Raw genomic sequence first — 18,918 nt, 5'->3', positions numbered from 1 at the left:
AGAGGGCCGGTGCCTGGCGTACGTCCTGAAACATTTTCCATCAAAGCTGTTAGCATAAATCTTCAGCAGTTCCGAGCCATACCTTAGCACCTTGACTTTTAATAAAAAAGATTCACCAGTTTTATAAAAGGCTTTCGTAGAACTTGCCAATCTTTTATGCACGAAAGTGATATCACAGATTATGAGATCAGAAGTTTCTCTATGTCCTTGCATATGCTGATATGCCGTTTCCACTTTCCAGAGCAAAAGTAGGAGAATGTGCAAATATATTGTCCCGTTGCAGTATTGCATTTGCGCTCAGTATTTCTTGGCAGAGCGAGGAAGGAGTCTGGTGATGAAATCTAATTCGATTTGAAATTTGAATATTAGTTTTCATTTTCTTGGCGCTCTTCATTGGTACATTATTTGAATTTTGGAGCTTAATATTTTGTTGGTTTTCACTTCGAAAGGATACAGCTTCTCTTTCAGCGCAAAGATGGGAGATTGTGATAGTCCACTACAGGTTCGTGCAGTTCTAAACGATAAACGTTTCGTTTTTATACGCCTTGTGTCATCGCCATATTCCGCTAACAGCCAATTCAAATATCAAGATCACAATGTGGCTTTTAACAACTTTTCTGTTAATTTCCTAATATTTTGCGGCAGTTATAGCAACTATCATAGGATAGGAACAAAAGCAGTTTAGAAAATCGCATTAGAGTTAATCTATCACAATCTATCACTTGTGTCATTTGTATGGCGAATTCGCGAAGCCATATTTCCCTTCAACAATGGCCCTTCGTGTAAGATTTGAATTTCCCGCCAAAGCACAGTCCAACCAAAGACAAGTCGTCTTAATATGGCTGCCGTTAATTTACACTTAACATGAGGTAAAAATATGTAATGTAAGAACCACCAGTCCGGTGATTTCAAACGAGAAATTTGGAATTTGAATTCACGAAGAGTTATGAAAGATTGCGACAGATTATTCATCCAGTTTGACCTTCCTGGAATCGCCATATAGAAAATATGGCCATATGTCTTCTACCAAACCCTCCCCCTATCATGGTATATTTCTAATAGCCAATGATGAATGACTTGGCTCCCAGGTTTTTGTATAAAGACAGGTGAAAAATTAGTGTGACCATTAACTGGTAAGAAAAACGGATCACACTTTTGTATCAATTTGTTACATTTAATGTTGCAAGTAGATTTAGTAGTCACACGTACATTCTTATATCATACAGTGGAACTGGGCAGTCTGGGCTTGTTGACTGTGAAAATTACCCCTGAAAATGCATGCTTGTTTGTTCAGCGGCATAATTCCCTTAGGTTTTACTACGTAAAAGACACACTTAGAGTTCACTGTCTGAAGATAATTGTGATTTTCATTTTGATAATTAACAAGCAATACCATATTTGTACAGGCACTGGAAATTCCTTACTGGATGTCTCAAACCTGTGCAAATATCCTGTACCAATATTTTTTCCTTTTTACTGAAATATTTTTAACTCCAAAAAGAAACTTTATAAAAGACTAGCTTGGCCATTTGTCCCTTAAGTTAGAATTAGGCATTTTTGTGTGTGTTTAAAACTATAAGATTTGATTTGCCTCACCCTTCCTATAAATCTGCCAGAGTAAAAATCACTTTCAGTAATTTTCTACCCAAAGATGTGGTTGTATTCATACCGATTGATCTGATTGTTAGGTCAATCAAATCTAGATAGTAATCTTCTAAGTGAGGAAAAAGTTACAACATCTCAATGCCCTTGTACTCCAAGGGTAGGTTGTATGAAAGCCGGATAGCGCTACCCACAGGAGAGTGATTTTTTCGATACCTTTAAAATTGCCTGTTGTTGGGTATAACTATGATTAAACCTTAGTATTCCTAAATCGATGATCCTCTTTAATAATTGTTGGTTCCAAAGATGAAATTTGATTGCTTTTTGAGCATTTTTAGAACCGTTGAAAAAATCCCTATCCTATGGAAAGCTCTACATCCGGCTTTCATACAACTAGCCCCTAAATAAACCTTTAAAACCAGACCGAGACTAAATAAACCTTTAAAACCAGACATCTTGATTGCATTATCATTCAGATGCACAAAAACAATTTTTTCCTGTTTTTGAGCATAGTAACAAATAACAAATAGCTCACTTTCATACAAGATTTTTTGAGCAGAAATGTATAAACAAAAATTTCAATTTAAGTATTCTTTCTCCCTCAGCATGTTGTCTGCATTTTCTGCTTTCTACAGTATTTGCCTGTCTTTGCTCATCTGGACTTCAATATTTTAAGTACTTTATCAATAGCATTTTATCAATTGATGTGATTAATCCCATAATGTGGCAATTTGTCTTTCCTAGGAAAGAAACATGAATGCTGAACCAGGAAAGAAGCCAAAAAAGTCAAATAAGAGACTTTCAGTTGAAAGGATCTACCAGAAAAAAACACAGTTGGAACACATACTGCTTCGTCCTGATGCCTACATTGGCTCAGTTGAACCAACTCGGCAGCACATGTGGGTTTGGGATGATGAAAAGAAATGCATGGTTAATCGTGAGATTAGTTTTGTTCCTGGATTGTACAAGATCTTTGATGAGATACTTGGTATGTATAATTATAGGTTTACCTTCTGCCCAATTACATGTCAATCAGTAGCAGTATTTCAATCTAAAATAGGCTTTTGAGTAGGCAATGTGCTGAAATATCAATATGCTACACTGGCCCTTCTGCATTTTTGCAAGATTTTCTTCTAAATCTATTATAACATGGAGTCCTCCATGCCTGTTTGAAATTGTTAAATTGATTATGTGCTGTTACTGTACACCTGATCATCTGATGATCATAGTTTAATTAGCCAATTTGCTAATATGTCTTCTCATAATGAATTAGCAATAGATGTTAGATTTTGGAATTGATCTAATGATGTATTGAATTGTACAGTATAATAGGATTTCCTGCCAATTTAAAACCCGTTGTGCCAAATGTTTGTATCATAAGTTTTTAATATTTTCATGTTATCTTTGTCCTCTCTTTGTGATTGTGATTTTAATTTAATTTAATTTTATTATAGTTAATGCTGCTGACAACAAACAAAGGGATCCAAAAATGAATTACATAAAAATCAATATTGACCCGTAAGTTTTATTAATGGTTACATATTTTTCACTGCCTTGTTTTCCACAGTTATTTCATGGATTACACTGCAGTTCCATTAATTATTTTATTCCAAAATAGACAAAAAGCTATTTGCATTGCACTTGCAAAATTCTTAACCCTTACTTGTATTTTTAAGGTGAAAGTCTAGTCTGTATGTAAAGAAACAGTCGGTTGCTTAAATTTTGAAACATGTGTTGTGCTGTCTGAATATCTAAGAACATTTAGGTTCAATATATGCCTTTAAATGCATATGAACTAGTGTCTTATAAGAAATATTGAAATGCATGAAATTTGGGTGAAATTTATATTCAAGAACTGCTCATTGTTATTAAGGTACTAATGCAATTTGACTTCCACTTTAACTAACTCCATATTCTTCTTTAATTACCGGTACCTAATGCTAACTGGGAAAAGTTTATATAGTTGAGTTCAAAGTTATGTTCAGTTATGTTCAAAGTTGTTCAACCCCTTACCTCTGGCAAGTCATCATTCCAGTTTTGTCTGAGTAACACATTTGATTGCATTTCCTGTCTGGGTACCTTACTAAGAGACAGTATGATGTTAAGATGTTTGCTTCATTGGAATGCCCCTGCCACTATCCCTAAATTCTTACAAAATGATAACTACGTTGATTTTTTAACCATTTAGTGAAAATAATATGATATCAGTTCAAAACAATGGTAGAGGAATACCTATTGAGATGCACAGAGATGAGAAGATGTATGTTCCAAGCATGATCTTTGGTCATCTGCTAACGTCAAGTAACTATGATGACAGCCAGAAAAAGGTGACTGGTGGTAGAAATGGATATGGTGCTAAACTGTGCAATATCTACAGTACTGAGTTCACTGTGGAAACCGTCTGTGACAGTAAACATTTCAAACAGGTATGATGAGATATTTGCATTACCCAGTATTTCTGTTTTATCAGGGAATTATACAAGATTAAAATTTATAAGCGGTGTGGAAAGTCATACGGTTCAATCCCACATTTGAAATATTCCGCTTTAACAAGGTCGTTCATGTGAGCTTTTCTCCCTTCATGGCTAATTTTTCAAAAATTTAGTCTAATTTTGACATTTAGCTAATGCTTGCAAATTCTACCATTAGGTGGGGAGGTTAAAATCCGGTTTAATTAAACAGAACCGTTTTTTAACCTCCTCACAAAACAATAAATCAGTATGAAAATCAAAAATTATGTCTAATTGTTTTCAAAAAACCTCCCTGACAGCGTGAACAAAAAACGCTTGTTAGCCACTCAACTCATTATCACTCAATATTTATATCATTCGTCAATTAGCCACCATCACGGTTTTCAAAGGGACATTTTGTTAATAAGGGAATAAGCCAGGATTTTTTAATGTCAAAATTTTTTTGCAAAAATCGTCATGCCCAGTGATTCTAAACGTATACAATATATTGTATCGGGTGGACAGGAACGTCAAAGATGACAAAGAAACATAACATAATTGGCTTGGCGCAATTTTTACATTTACTGTACGTTTTCGTCCTCGTGCTTAATCTTCCTATATTAGCTAGCACCTTTAAGACGTCTCCTTCAAGATAATGTATTATCTCTTTAATAGACATGGAAAAAGAATATGACGAAAACAGCGGACCCTAAGATCAAGGAGACTGAGCGTAACGACTACACGTCTATTGCGTACCATCCCGATCTGGCGAAGTTCAAAATGGAAAAATTGGACAAGGACACTGTGGCGTTGATGACGAAACGGGCGTACGATGTGGCTGGATGTGTCCGGGGCGTTAACGTGTACCTCAATGGCAAGAAACTTCCCGTAAGTCGCTATGTGAATAGTTTTAGTTCACCGCTTTGTTTTACAGCTATATGGAACTTTCGTTGCAAATCATTTCTAGAAATAGCTCTCCGACAATGAAAACTACACAATTGAAAAAATTAAATCATCAAGAGATAAAACTACATTACTGTTTAGCCTGAGTGCAAGGCAGATCTGTTTTGTTTTCTGACCACCGTGCAGGCTATATCTTCGACCTTTTCATGTGTTAGACCTTTCCGTGCAATCAATTGGAAATATATACGATTGTTGAAAATTTTCATGTCTTTTCATATTATAAAATTTCATTTGGTAAAGTCTATTTGCTTCTAGAGTGGCTCGGCAATGGCAAATGGTAAAATATCGTAGCCGTATATATGTACGGTAAACGTAAAAAATGTTCGCTCCATCAGAGACAAATTCAGAAAATGTTCGCTCCATGTAAGACAAAAAAAATCCGATTATATTGCTCGCTATGTTTTCAAGCTTTTGTTTCGTGCGCACCCAACCTGATTTGGAAAGTGTCAGACATTGGCAGGTTGCGTAAAACAAACTGAGCAATAATTAACAATTATTCGTCGAAGGCGAGATAAATATGGCGGTGATTTACACCAAGCTTTTACTAAAGATCAGATGTGGTTATTTAAAAAAATTATGTTGAAGTTAACAAACACTTTGCACATTATGTTATACAGTGAGTATAGAGCTTTTTGAGACAAATTAACGTCGCATAAATTTTGGGCAACTTTGCGCAATTCTTAGGAATTTGACATGGAACATGGCATCATTAGCAACAGTGGGATACAGGTTAGGTTATTTAAATTTCATCTCTTCGTTGTAGATATCGTCCTTCAGAGATTACATGGAGCTGTATCTGAAAGATGGTGATAACGACTCGGAAGACGAGAGTGATGGTAAAAGGAAAATCGTGCATGAAAAAGTCAACTCACGTTGGGAGGTCGCGGTTACCGTCAGCAACAAGGGCTTCCAACAAGCAAGTTTTGTCAACAGCATTGCAACTACTAAGGTAAGGGTAAAATGCCATAGGCAGACTTCAAATAGGGCTAGAATATACCATACGTACACAGTAGCTTCCCATGTTACTCAGTTTCAAAACCTTAGCTGCATTTGAATTTAGGGAATGTAAATTTGACCGTTTACAGCCGTTTCAAGTCGCACGTGTATACAACGGATTATCCTTATCTAGACGAACTTAGCTAAAAGGATCGTTTGATTCGTTTCCCGAACTGCGTGTGGTTTCTGCATGGAAGAAAGTTATCATGGCTATGTCGCTCTTGAAAATAAACCATTCAGCTACGACATTAAATTATATTCTGCTGCATTTCAGGGTGGCACGCATGTGAACTATGTCGCTGACCAGGTTATTGAAAAACTAATGGGAGTCATCAAGAAAAAAGCCGGCAAAGGAAGCGTTGCCGTCAAGAACTTTCAGGTCAAGAATCACCTGTGGATATTTATCAATTGCTTGGTTGAGAACCCGGCATTTGATTCCCAAACGAAGGAAAACATGACACTTCGTGCGAAAGATTTCGGATCGCAGTGTGTCTTGGGGGACAAGTTTGTTAAAGAGGTGATGTAGAATGGTGTGACGGAAAAAAATCCCGAAATAACTTATTGTATATAATTTGCATTCCAAATCGTCGTAAAGTGACATGACTTTGTTTTTTGTTCTAATGTAGGTGACGCAATGCGGTGTTGTGGAAAACATTCTTGACTGGGTTAAAGTGAAAACTCAGGTATTAAAATAAAAGATATTAAACATTTGCTATGAAACAAGCCTAACTGGCTAACTTTAAGGGCCCATGCATTTATACGCTACCATTAATTGTATACGATTGCCTATTCTCTAATTTTTTATAATTAACTTTCGAATCGGACGTTAATTCGTAGGCTTGTTTATCCAATCACACATGTTCATGAATCCTATACGATTATAACCGTATTACTCGATACCTTTGAATTTAAGCTTTATTGGCAGGTTTGAGTACTGTGTCTGCAAGAGGGGGTTGCATTATTCACGACTATGCCCACTGGTATACATACAAAAGACCCTGTTACACCGTGCAATTTTGCATGCAACTTGCAATGCAATTCTACTTTTAAAGAATAATGCCCGTATAAGAAAACATCCGCGTCGAGTAAAATAGGCACAAAAGATTCGTAGTTGCCGAATTTACTTCACTCGAAAGTGAAATCGGATTGCAAGTTGCATGAAAAATTGCATCGTGAAACATGGTCTTAAAATTCTTATTGAGATTTCCAACTCCATGACTTTGCTATTCAGTATGAGTTTTATCTCTTTACGTGCACGCACCCGGCTCTAATATTGTGTTAATACAGTATACCTCGCATTTCACCAGACTCAGTTAAAGAAGAACAGTGGTGGCAAGCATTCGAAGTTAAAAGGAATCCCAAAGCTGGATGATGCTAATGATGCTGGCGGAAAGAACTCGAGAGAATGTACCCTAATCTTAACTGAAGGAGACTCAGCCAAAACGTTGGCTGTAAGTGGTCTGAGCGTCGTCGGTCGTGATCGCTATGGCGTATTCCCGCTTCGCGGTAAACTGCTCAATGTCAGAGAAGCCACGCATAAACAGGTAACGAAGATCTTTGTTAGATAATTTCTGTAGCTGGGGGTTTCTAGTCTGATGATTGCATATGCTATTCTTGAAGCATGTTGGCAGCAATTGTAATTTATTAACAAATTGTAATACAATTCTGCTAGTAAAAGGCAAAATGGGCACTAGCCCTGCCCTGTAACTCTCCAGCTCCTGCGTCTTTGATATTTTGGTTCAGTGAGCTGGGATGTTGGGGATAAGTAGTGCCCTAGCTCATTTGAACATCCGCAAAGGCCCGTTTAAATTGGCGATTTTATAAGCTACCAAAAGAGGAAAATCGCAGCAAAAACGTAACGGTGTAAACGGGCCTTAACCTATGAACTCTGTAATACCATGTCATTCGCACATATTCAAGTATTGTTTTCATGCTTTATTCCGCTAGGTTGTGGAAAATGCTGAAATCAACAACATTGTGAAAATAATGGGCTTGACGTATGGCAAGAAATACCGTACTGTCGAAGACATGAAGAGCTTACGTTATGGTCGCCTTATGATCATGACTGATCAGGATCAGGATGGTTCTCATATCAAGGGATTGCTGATTAACTTCATACATCATAACTGGCCAGAGCTCTTGCAATTGCCTTTCCTTGAGGAATTCATCACTCCCATTGTCAAAGTACGTATCTCATATACAGTATTCCTTGCACTCCTATACTACAGATTATAGCACCATCACAATCACTATTACACTAAGACACACAGATATACAAAGGACTAGAGTAGATTATGTTCCAAAATATCACCTACAGTATTTGAAATGATCTGACCTAGTAGCAGAGTTGGAAAATATAATATTCTCACTCTTTGTTCCGATTTAAACTGTATATTTTATTCCTTTATATGATTTTCACACAGCCTGTGTTAATCTCCTTCACTCTCTTACATATCCATATATTGTCTCTCGGTCTCTAACTGTCGATCAGTTCTATTGTTATTGTCCCAGGCTTAATTAGCTATACAGTTATGACGGTTATGACGTATGTATATTACTGTAGAGTTAGCCAGAAATGGCGGGTTTGATTCCAACGTGCTCAAGCTAATTTTAAGCTTGCCCGGTTGGTGCCTCAGAGTAGCAACATGACAATATTTATTCATATGTACACCTGAGTCATTTCATGATTCATTTCATGACTGATTTCATTTTTATTTGCTATTTTCTTCTTTTAATCGATGTGAACGAGTTATTAGTTATGAATGCTCTGATGTAGTAGAACTCTTATTTGAATAACTCATTCACTCGTTCACATCTATTAAAAGAAGAAAATCGCAGCAAAAATCGCAAGTGTAAATGGGTTTTTAAAGTGAGCATTCAGATGTGCTTTCAAATTAATTCAGTACGTTGGATTTTTTTCACTTCAGGCATCGAAAGGCAAGGAAGAGATCCCGTTTTACAGTATCCCGGAATTTGACGAATGGAAAGAGAGGACCCCAAATGCAAAATCGTGGAAGATCAAATACTACAAAGGTTTGGGTACGAGTACGCCTAAAGAGGCGAAGGAATATTTCGCCGATATGAACAGACATCGTATCCTCTTTGATTACTCTGGTATCGCAGATGATGAGGCTATCACTCTAGTAAGTTTTCAGTAGTGAGTGGATTGATCAGGGGATGGGGGGTATTTTTCAATCTATATGAAGAACGATATGTAGGCTGTATGCTAATTTCGTCGAAAGTCCTGTTCAGGGCCTTAGGTTCCACGATGCCTCGTACATTCAGCCTCATAAAACTAGGATACTAGGAAACTTCACGGAAACATGGCGCTGTTTCCACACAGACATTTTCCTATGTAATTATTATTACCCGAACCATGCCGAACCAATTAACTTTGCTTCTCGGAAAGGAAAAAAATCATGAAATTTAAAAAAAATTAAAGCACACTGTCTCCAAAGTGTGATTTTGTAACAGATGCCTGATTTCCTGCTTGCCAACGCCAAAGACAGTGATAAAATTGAAAGTGCTTTTACAACGTTTCCTAGTTCGCTTTGCGCTTTATTGTCGTTAAAAAAACTTCGCTAATTACCACTGGACTCTCGGCACTTCTTTTAAAGTGAATTTGAGGGAGTGAAAGTTTCGCATTGATGAGCATTAAGCTGAATTTAAAGCCAATAATATTATATAGATTGTATAAGAAAATTAAATTGTAGTATTTCTTTTACTAATACTGTTGTGATTGTTTATTTGCAATCTCTCTGCTTGGATACGGCATTAGTTGTGTAATGTTTCAAATATTCATTTGAGCCTTTTCCTTCGCTAGGCCTTCAGTAAGAAGAAAGTGGCTGACCGTAAGACATGGTTGTCCTACCAACTGGAAGAAAGAAAGACGCGAAAAGAAGCCGGATTACCCGAGGTGCGTTGTTGTGCTCGAATTTATGACGTCCATAACAGTCCATGTGTTGGCCCGGCGTTCAATAACTTAACCTCTTCATTCGTACTCATTTTCATTCCACACAGGTGTATCTCTATGGACCAGGCACCAAGCGGATCACCTACACAGATTTTGTCAATAAAGAGCTAATTCTGTTTTCCAACGCTGATAATGAAAGATCGATTCCTTCTATTGTTGATGGTAAGAATTCTAAATGCCAGTTTACGTTTGGATATATTGATGCGTTTTTGATGCGATTTTCGTCCATCTTTTGATGGTTTTGATCGTAAATCACAGGATAGGCTAAGCGTTTTAACGCAAGGGCACTTGGTTAGTATATCCGACCAGTCCCAACTATGTATTCGTTCATTTGCATATATCAAAAAACGGAAAATTCGAGGTGAATTTGAGTATCGTCATGTTAAACGTGCGTTTTGTCCTTTGTAGGATTGAAACCAGGACAAAGGAAGGTCTTGTTCACATGCTTCAAGCGTAATGATAAACGAGAAGTGAAAGTTGCGCAGCTGGCTGGATCTGTAGCTGAACTCTCTGCATATCATCATGGAGAGGTATGGATCATCAGCGTGTAACCTATAGTCATTATACATCTTCGCGAAAAGCGAGGACGCGTGTCATCCTCATCGAGGACGCGTGTCATCGTCTAATCCCTCATTAGGACTTTGAATATTCGATTTATTATTCGGCATGTCTCTGCTATCACTCGGAAGAACTGCAAGGAGTCTCGCATATTTATAGGCCGTTTGCTATAAATCATTCTAATGATTCTATTCATATTCTCATTCGAGACTTGCATCTCCTATGCATAAGATTTTACACCCAAAAAGCTGTTGCTACTGTTACAATTTTTATCTGGCCGAAGAAGGCGATGGCGATGTTAATCATTGCAAGTGCATGTAAGCGGGCCTTCACATTGAAAAATATTTGACATCTTTAATGGATTTTTTAGCAAAGTCTTGCAATGACCATCGTGAACTTGGCTCAAAACTTCGTTGGCAGCAACAACCTGAATCTTCTGATGCCCATCGGTCAATTCGGTACGCGTATCCACGGCGGTAAAGACAGCGCGAGCACTCGATACATCTTCACCAAGCTCAGCCCTTTGGCTCGCCTCGTGTTTCCACAATACGATGACAACGTCCTAAATTTTCTTGTGGAAGATAACCAGATGATTGAACCTGAGTGGTATTGTCCCATCATTCCAATGGCTCTCGTGAATGGTGCTGATGGTATAGGCACTGGTTATAGTACCAAGATTCCCAACTTTGATATACGAGAATTGGCGCAGTATATTAAGGATATGTTAAATGATCGCACACCGTCAACTCTGGTAAGTTTACTGCAAACTATATATGTTAAGGAAATGGCAAAGGTAGACCATTGAGCTTTAGTAAGAATACTGATTTAGACTGGTGGCTAGGCTTGTTTCCTTGAGTGCAAAAGACGCACGTGTCTATTTGGCACGATACGTTTTAAAAGGCATGTTACAAATTAGAAAGCAGTGTTCCGTTCGTTATTCTCGTCCATATATATAGATATTTTTCACCTCAGCATTCAATCTAATTTATCAATTGCAAATGCCATTGTAATTTTATACTAAAGATGGATATCAATAAATTGTTATTAATTTATTATTAAAGCATCCATGTTACAAGAACTTCACTGGCGAGATTAACCAGACTGGGCATCAAAAATACGAAGTGCTTGGGCGAGCGGAAGTTCTTGACGAGAAATCGGTGGACATCACTGAACTTCCGGTCGGAACATGGACCCAGAACTACAAAGAAGCCACATTGGAAGTAATGTTGCACGGGACAGTCAAATACAAAGGTTGTATCACGTACGTTTCTTTTATGATTCTTTCCCGGAAAAGTGCTATTACTTAGAGTTTGTTTAGTTAAGGTGGCTTTCTTTAGTTTAAACGGCATAACCCACTTTGGGGATCGTACTATACTTGTCTCGTTGGCCCAAATCTGCTAAAAATACATACAAGAAATCTATAAAGCAAATCGATTTCTGCGTGGTCTGGGGCCGGTTGTATCAAGCCCGTTATGCTTAAAGTTCCGTACCTGTTGGGAAACTGTAAAAATTAAAGCGGTGTTACTTCACGTCCGCGTCGTAGATTTGGTGAATCTTAAACTCGCTATATTGAACACCAGTTGTCTTAATTTGATAGATAATTTGTAGACCTTTCCCCGAGAGAATTCAATGGAATATCGAGATATCCCCCTGATTTCGATCGGAGGTTGTATTGACTGTAAATGATCCTTATTTGTGTTGCACTTTAGTGACTACAAGGAGTACCACACAGACACAACAGTTCACTTCAAAGTGACGATGGCCGAAGAAGATCTAACTGCTATAGAAAATCAAGGCTTGAAGAAGAAGTTCAATTTGACATCCTCCATTAATCTCAGCAACATGGTCAGTTGAAAAATTGTCTTGTCTTCTCTTTACATTTTGGATTTGTATAGTATATTTTACCCGATATTTGAATAGTATATAAGTTCCTCGTTGAAACCTTTCCTTGGTGTTCTCAGATTCATATATAATTTAGGGCCTCTGATTTTAACGTTTTATGTGTATGTATTACTACGACTTTCTAAAAAACCAGCGCTAACCTTGTAAATACATGTTTTACTCCCATGCACCTTCTTTTCTCTTACATTATTGTACGCCAAAAATTCAGATTCCCGCTTTTTTCATACCTTGAGAAAGCAGAATGAATGTTCTTTACTGACATACCGGAATTGTGTTTTCTATTTTGAACAAACTGTCTATTTTGAGTCATATTTCCGTACGCAGTTACTTACGGTGGTTTGATCCGCCATATTCCAGTTTTTTCATATATATTATTGTAAATTTATAGAAAGAAGGATGTCTGATAAGGCCAACAGAGGATTATTATTAAACAACATGTATATAACGCGTGTTCTGGATGGCCTAATCCAAAAACGGTGTCTGACTCGCTGTCTGAAATCAAACTTGAAACACTACCTTGATGGTATTTTATAAAACAATTAGCTGCTTCATGGTTTCCTGTGTGGAAATATTGCTTGGGTTACGAAAACCTCACCAAGTCTCGCGCGCTTTTCTTAACTCTCGCAAAATTTCCGCGTGTTTGGATCAGGCCATCAGAAACAGAAACCATTTAGTAATTGCTTATACCAACCAGATGTTATTGTTGTGTTTAGGTGTTGTTTGATGCATATGGTGCCTTGAAGAAGTTCGAGAGTGTGGATGAGATCATCCGCGAATATTATCGTATCCGCTTCAACATTTATGTAAAACGCAAGGAATTCCTCGAGGGCATGTTGGCCGCCGAAGCCGAGAAATTGACAGCCCAAGCGAGATTTATCCTGGAAAAAATTGATGGCACCATCATTATAGGTAATTTATTCATTCTGCATGGCGCGTCTTAAGGTTCTGGCGCACCCCTGAAGGTTATGTTAGAAATTATATTCGTAGATTTTAGACATGGAATTATTACTGATTTTGGCAGTTCAGTGTTTAACAACGAATACTCAGAATATTCTGATGCTTGCATAAAACTTCTCATACAACTGTTTAGCCCGTGATTACTATAGCTAGTGGTAAATTAATGTCACAATGCATGGATGATGCACCAGCAGGTGCCTTTTCTTTAGCCAGGAAACACCGACAATGATATTTGATCTGACGATTTTATCCTTCGGTTTTAAAATTTTTAACCGTCTATAAGGCGTTTATACGGAAAACGTTCAGAGCGGAGCATTTGAAATTCAGTGCACAGAGATTACTGGTAATTTGAGTGTTTCAAGAACTCAACCTGCATTTAAGTATATCGTTATTTAGTTTGTTTTGAACGGGAAATGCAATTTCACCGCTTCACTCTTAACGAAATACTTTATTTCAATTTATTTGTTTCAGTTCTATTTCAAGCTCTGTGTTAAGTTTCCTGATATTTTTCTCTCTACATAGCTGCACACACTTCAACCATTACATTTTCCATTATAATTCGCTCCCGCCATTTTTGGCCTAAGAAAGTCGAACTTTACGTTCGTCCTAACCAGAACGGCTTTTGCTTGCAATACCATCTAAGATTTTACGTGTTCTCTTAAAATCTTCATGTAACTATATCGTTGAAATAATTAGACCTAAAGCCTGAAAAGAAATTATTTAGTCGATAATATTTCATTAAGGTGAGCGAATCCACCTCAGGTAACTGCCTCTTTATTGTACCTTTTTCATGTTGAAACTCCCATGGTTCTCGTTCAGAAAACAAGAAGAAACGTGATGTCGTTACGAAACTGGTCGAACGTGGTTATCCATCGGACCCAGTGAAGATCTGGAAAGACAGCCAGAAACGCGCGAACGTAGTCGTCGAGGAAACAGACGATGATGATTCTCGTAGCGAGACTGGCTCCGTCAGCTCCACATCAAGTTCCCCCGGCTCTGGACCTGACTACGCGTATCTACTAAGCATGGCCATCCTCAGTCTTTCTAAGGAAAAGAAAGATGAATTGTTGAAACAACGAGACGATAAAGTGAGTATAGTTGCGTCCACTGTATTGTCATTGACTATGCATAGACTGCAGTGTACATGGTGGAAATTTAACCTGTGCATGTTTTAAACAACCATTTTACAAGTTACATATAAAGTACGTATAGAACCTTAGCACAATGGCTATACCAATCATTGTTACCTGAGAAATAAGCCTATTCCTTATAGACTCTTCCACTCAAAGGCGATGATGCCTTTTTTATACTTATATCTAAAAAGTCTTTTACATATACTTCTGAAATCGACCTATAACTAGTCGCAACGTGTAAAGAAACCTTTGCATGGATAAGCTCTCGAAACGGACATGTCATATATTTAGACCTAATCTGTTTAATATTTTAGTTGCATTGTTTCACACCTAACACTAAGGCTGCGTTCAGACTGGTGCCCAAAGTCAAAACTGCAGGGTTCATAAAACATGCCCTTGTTAAGCACTACCTCTGTAGGTAGTGCCCAATTTCATTTGGAAACGTCATGTTCGCAGCCTTAGACATAATGTTGTTATTTTTTAGCGATCTGAATTGGCAACATTGCGTAGCAAAACGCCAAAAGATCTGTGGCTTGAAGACCTAGATCGTTTCCTTGAAGGACTCGAGGTAAGAACTAAAATAGTTCTCAGACTTTCGAGTAGACCATGGATTCCCATTGCTGTTTTTAAAACGAAATTTTGATCCGACAATAATTTGCATGGCCACGGCTGTGGGTCCTGAAGTTGCAGTAAAGGACTGGTAATAATGATATTGACAATGCGTCATGATCATGGGGCTGTTTTTGACGAACCTTTTGTTTACGTCCCTGAAACAGTTTACGGTAGTTGATTATCCAAGTTAATTTAAATTGTGATAACGCAATTGTCAGAAGGGATTTATAAAGTTTAGCATGCACATACGAGAAACATTGGCGTGATTTTCTTACACGCCTTGAGTGTACGCCTGAGCAGCGATTTCGCATATCAAAGTGACTTGACCTTGAAATGTATGAGGCTAGAGGCCCGTTGTTGTGTTGGTTGCAATGAATGCGCCTCTTAGAATTTCATGTCTGTGATATCCTCACTCTAGGCTGTCGAAGCACAGGAACGAGAAGATGCCCTAGCCGGGTCGAAGGTAGTTTCCAGGAACAAATCGGGGAGGTCATCGAAAGTTTCCAAACCTCGTAAACCTGCAGCAGCCAAGCCGAAGAACTCGATTGAGAAGGCTTTTGCCAAGCAAGCAGCGAACGTAAAAACAAGCGAGAAGGAGATTGCTCGCGAAGAGAAGGCGAAGGATGACTGGGGCTTCAGCGATGAGAGCGAGAATCAAGATATGTTGTCCCTAACTGAAAGACTGGCTTTAAAGAAATTCGAAGACACCTCAGATGCAGCGTCGTCAGTGAACGGAAAACAAACTGGTAAGAAGCCTGCAACGTCCGGAATCTCCGGTACCAAGGCGAAGAAATCCAAGGTACGGGAAATGTCGGATTCCGAATCTTCTGTTGCCTCCAATGTGGCGAAAAACAAAGTAAAGAAACTCAAGTCACCAGCAAAACGGGTAAGTTGTCCTGCAAACATATATAGAAGATGCGAAACTAGGCGTTGTGTTTCTTGAAGATATAAAGCATACTTAATGTGCAATTAAACTTTTCAATGTTGAATTTGTATACTCATTTCTCTTTTAGGATGACAATTTCCTTGTCATCCTAAATCATGTAGGAGCTCCTCTAACGAAAAATGCAACATTAGGCCTGCATTCTTAGAATATTCGCACTCATCGAGAATGAACACTGTGCCAATATTTCATTAAGCTAAAAGTTAAGTTCTGAGAGCGGTCATATGAAATATAGTTAATCGTAATTACGGATTTTGGATTCAAGTCTTCAAGTTTGCTGCGAAATATGTAGGATTAGTTTTTATTCAATCATAAATGTCGTGAACATGTCGAGGGTGTTGATGAACTGGAATATTGTTACATGTGTAACATGCAATATCAATACAGTAAAGAAAGACAAATCTTATTCCGGTGTATTTCACATGGGTGAAAATGACTTTTTTCACGACAATTATCACCAAATGAAAACCGACCATTGTCGTTTCATTTTAATATTCAAAAGTTATTTTCAGCATTTTGTTGAGCATTAAATTCTATGCCTAAATGAAAATCCACCATTGTTAATGTGGTTGCAATACTCGTATCTTGTGCCCTCTAGTTTCTTGTGCGCAAACCCGTCACTGATTAAAAACGTAATTCATTTTAAACAGAAGGCTGCAGCTAAGAAAGAAATCATAGATATCGACTCTGACTCGTCTGTGGGTAGTGTTGCCTCGAAAACCTCCAAACCGCCCGCAAAGAAGGTACGTCAACTTTGTAGACCTTCAAGAAATTTCCCAATATTCAACTCGGGTTGTACTGAAGGATATTAGGCTAGTGTTTCGTTTTAGACAAGAAAGAAACTGTCCTATTTGTTCCGAAGGACATCCTCGTCCTCAGGTTTCCCCCCACGTACTGAATGGCTCAGAGAATAATTTTAGTTTTGTGAAAGCAGTCTTGATCCTTCGTGGAGCACGATTTAACGTGCAACAATTGTTAATTGAATATTTTATCGTGTTTTCGTCCCTCCACAGGCCAGAACGTCGGGCAAAACCAAGGCATCTGCCGCCCCAAAACGACCTCGTGACATCCTAGCCAGCAGTGACGAAGACAGCGATGTTGAAATGATTTCAGAGACTGAACCTGTTTCTCCCGTGAAAAGACCAGCGCGTCGTCAAAAACCAGCTGTGAAATATACCTTTGGTGAGGATGAGGAGGATGGTGATAACCAGAGTAGAGATGCTTCCAGTGCCGAGGAAGACTGGATGGATAGCGACGACAATGATGACGACAGCGATTTTGACTTATAAATAAGCAATAGTTTGTAGCTTTTAGGTTTGGGAAAGAGTTAAAATTCTTTTAGTTCTTAATGGCGCATTACTTTCCAGGATTTGACAAAGTAGGGTCACTATGGTGCAATCTTTCTACAAGACTTTTAGAAGTTTTGGTTTCAAAAAATATCGTTTTATAGTCAAATTTCCCGAACATTGCAATCAGTATTGTTCTGGAACAAACTTGCATACGAAGCATGTTCTTTTGTGGCTCTTACTTGAAAATTAGGCGTTGGTTCTTCAAATATGATTTTGATCAAAAAGCAAATGCGATTTTGTGTTTCATCTAGCAATTTCACGCATTTTCACCGTTCTGACTAGTCTTGTATGACTTATCTAAAAGCGGTCTCAAAGCCAAAGGACGCTTTTTTAACGTTATGTTGTTATTACATTAACGTAAATGTTACTATGCAAGTTTTAGTTTAGTTCCATTTTTCTTATACGGTTTTTCTTTCGTTTAGAGCCATTTTCTTATATGCAAGTTTAGTTCCATATTTCTTTCCGTTTTTCTTATATTTTAATTAGTCCTTTTGTAAAATATCCCGATTTATTTTGTAAGCTTTGTACATACAAAATAAGGAGACATCGTTTTTTTAGTTGCAAATATATTAAGTTTCGTATCACTTGTTCACACCAGTTGTTTGAATTTAAATTACTGATTAATCAAGCGCTAATATATAACCTGTAATTAGCACCAAATGTGGTATAACAACTGCCTAACTTAGACAAAACACAGGCAGTTGTTATACCACATTTGATGCTAAGTTATTTGAAGAGGCTGCCATGCTGCTCCCTGGTTATATTGGAACGTATCTAACCTGTAATTAGAAGAAAAGAACTTATCACTGGTTTGCACATTTGTGCATTTCTGTTTTGACCTCACATGCCACTGAATAGGTTACGTACTCCGCAATCTTTTGAAAATTTATCAAAACCACATGGCAGCTGTGAAATGTGAGATTTATAGGTAAGCGCACAAGTTCCAAGTTTCGAATTCTAACGATTACCGTGTGCATGCTTCAAATCGTTCACGATTTGCTGAGCAATTTATGAATCTTTTTGCCCACCAAGTCTAAAGGCCCGTTTGCACTTAAAGCAAGAAAATCGCACATAAACGGGCCTTAAGTATGAAGAATTGCGGCTAGGTTTGCATGAAAACAAACCAATAGATCTTTTCAGCTTGTACGCAAATTAACATGTACTAACACAGGCAGCCCGGTCACTGCTGTTACGTCATGCCATTATATATGTATATAATTACAATAAGGCTGGCAACTCTCTTGCAAAAAATATAATACATACATTAATACCATCGCTTAAAACAAAAATACTACGCTAGTTTCTTAAAAAAAAAACTAGATACAAAATACCTTGGATATATTGACTATACTTATCTGTCGTTTTTACACTTGAAAAAAACTCTAAAATGCTCAAATTTTGCGAATTAAAAGTGTATTTTCGTTGAAATATTGCGAAGTCCGGAAAATAACGAAGATCTTTTTTCTTCATTGAGTTGGCC

General features: G+C 37.8%; 1 protein-coding gene across 2 annotated transcripts; it reads left to right on the top strand.

Annotated features, from left to right (window-relative positions):
* The first annotated feature begins 397 nt into the window (after positions 1-397).
* LOC114515535 (DNA topoisomerase 2-alpha-like) lies at positions 398-18,001 on the top strand. 2 transcript variants are annotated; one of them, XM_028534800.1, is made up of 23 exons: positions 398-502; positions 2,347-2,590; positions 3,057-3,120; positions 3,791-4,028; positions 4,728-4,940; positions 5,779-5,964; positions 6,286-6,528; positions 6,638-6,694; positions 7,319-7,555; positions 7,959-8,195; positions 8,939-9,154; positions 9,835-9,927; positions 10,032-10,146; positions 10,393-10,514; positions 10,913-11,293; positions 11,604-11,803; positions 12,252-12,387; positions 13,158-13,353; positions 14,221-14,489; positions 15,019-15,102; positions 15,565-16,032; positions 16,740-16,832; positions 17,103-18,001. In XM_028534800.1, exons 1-23 carry the CDS (start codon positions 476-478, stop codon positions 17,376-17,378), a joined length of 4,395 nt encoding a protein of 1,464 aa, XP_028390601.1. In that variant the 5' UTR covers positions 398-475; the 3' UTR covers positions 17,379-18,001. The 2 variants fall into 2 exon arrangements, with proteins under 2 accessions (XP_028390601.1, XP_028390602.1); XM_028534801.1 differs by lacking the exon at positions 398-502 and adding an exon at positions 831-1,133.
* The last annotated feature ends 917 nt before the right edge of the window (positions 18,002-18,918 follow it).

The sequence above is a fragment of the Dendronephthya gigantea genome, unplaced genomic scaffold (genome assembly GCF_004324835.1).
Source record: "Dendronephthya gigantea isolate DGI-Jeju-01 unplaced genomic scaffold, DenGig_1.0 000004F, whole genome shotgun sequence".
In the NCBI taxonomy this organism is placed as follows: domain Eukaryota; kingdom Metazoa; phylum Cnidaria; class Anthozoa; order Malacalcyonacea; family Nephtheidae; genus Dendronephthya; species Dendronephthya gigantea.
Note: the sequence above shows the minus strand (reverse complement) of the source record. Positions and strands in the feature narration are given on the sequence as shown.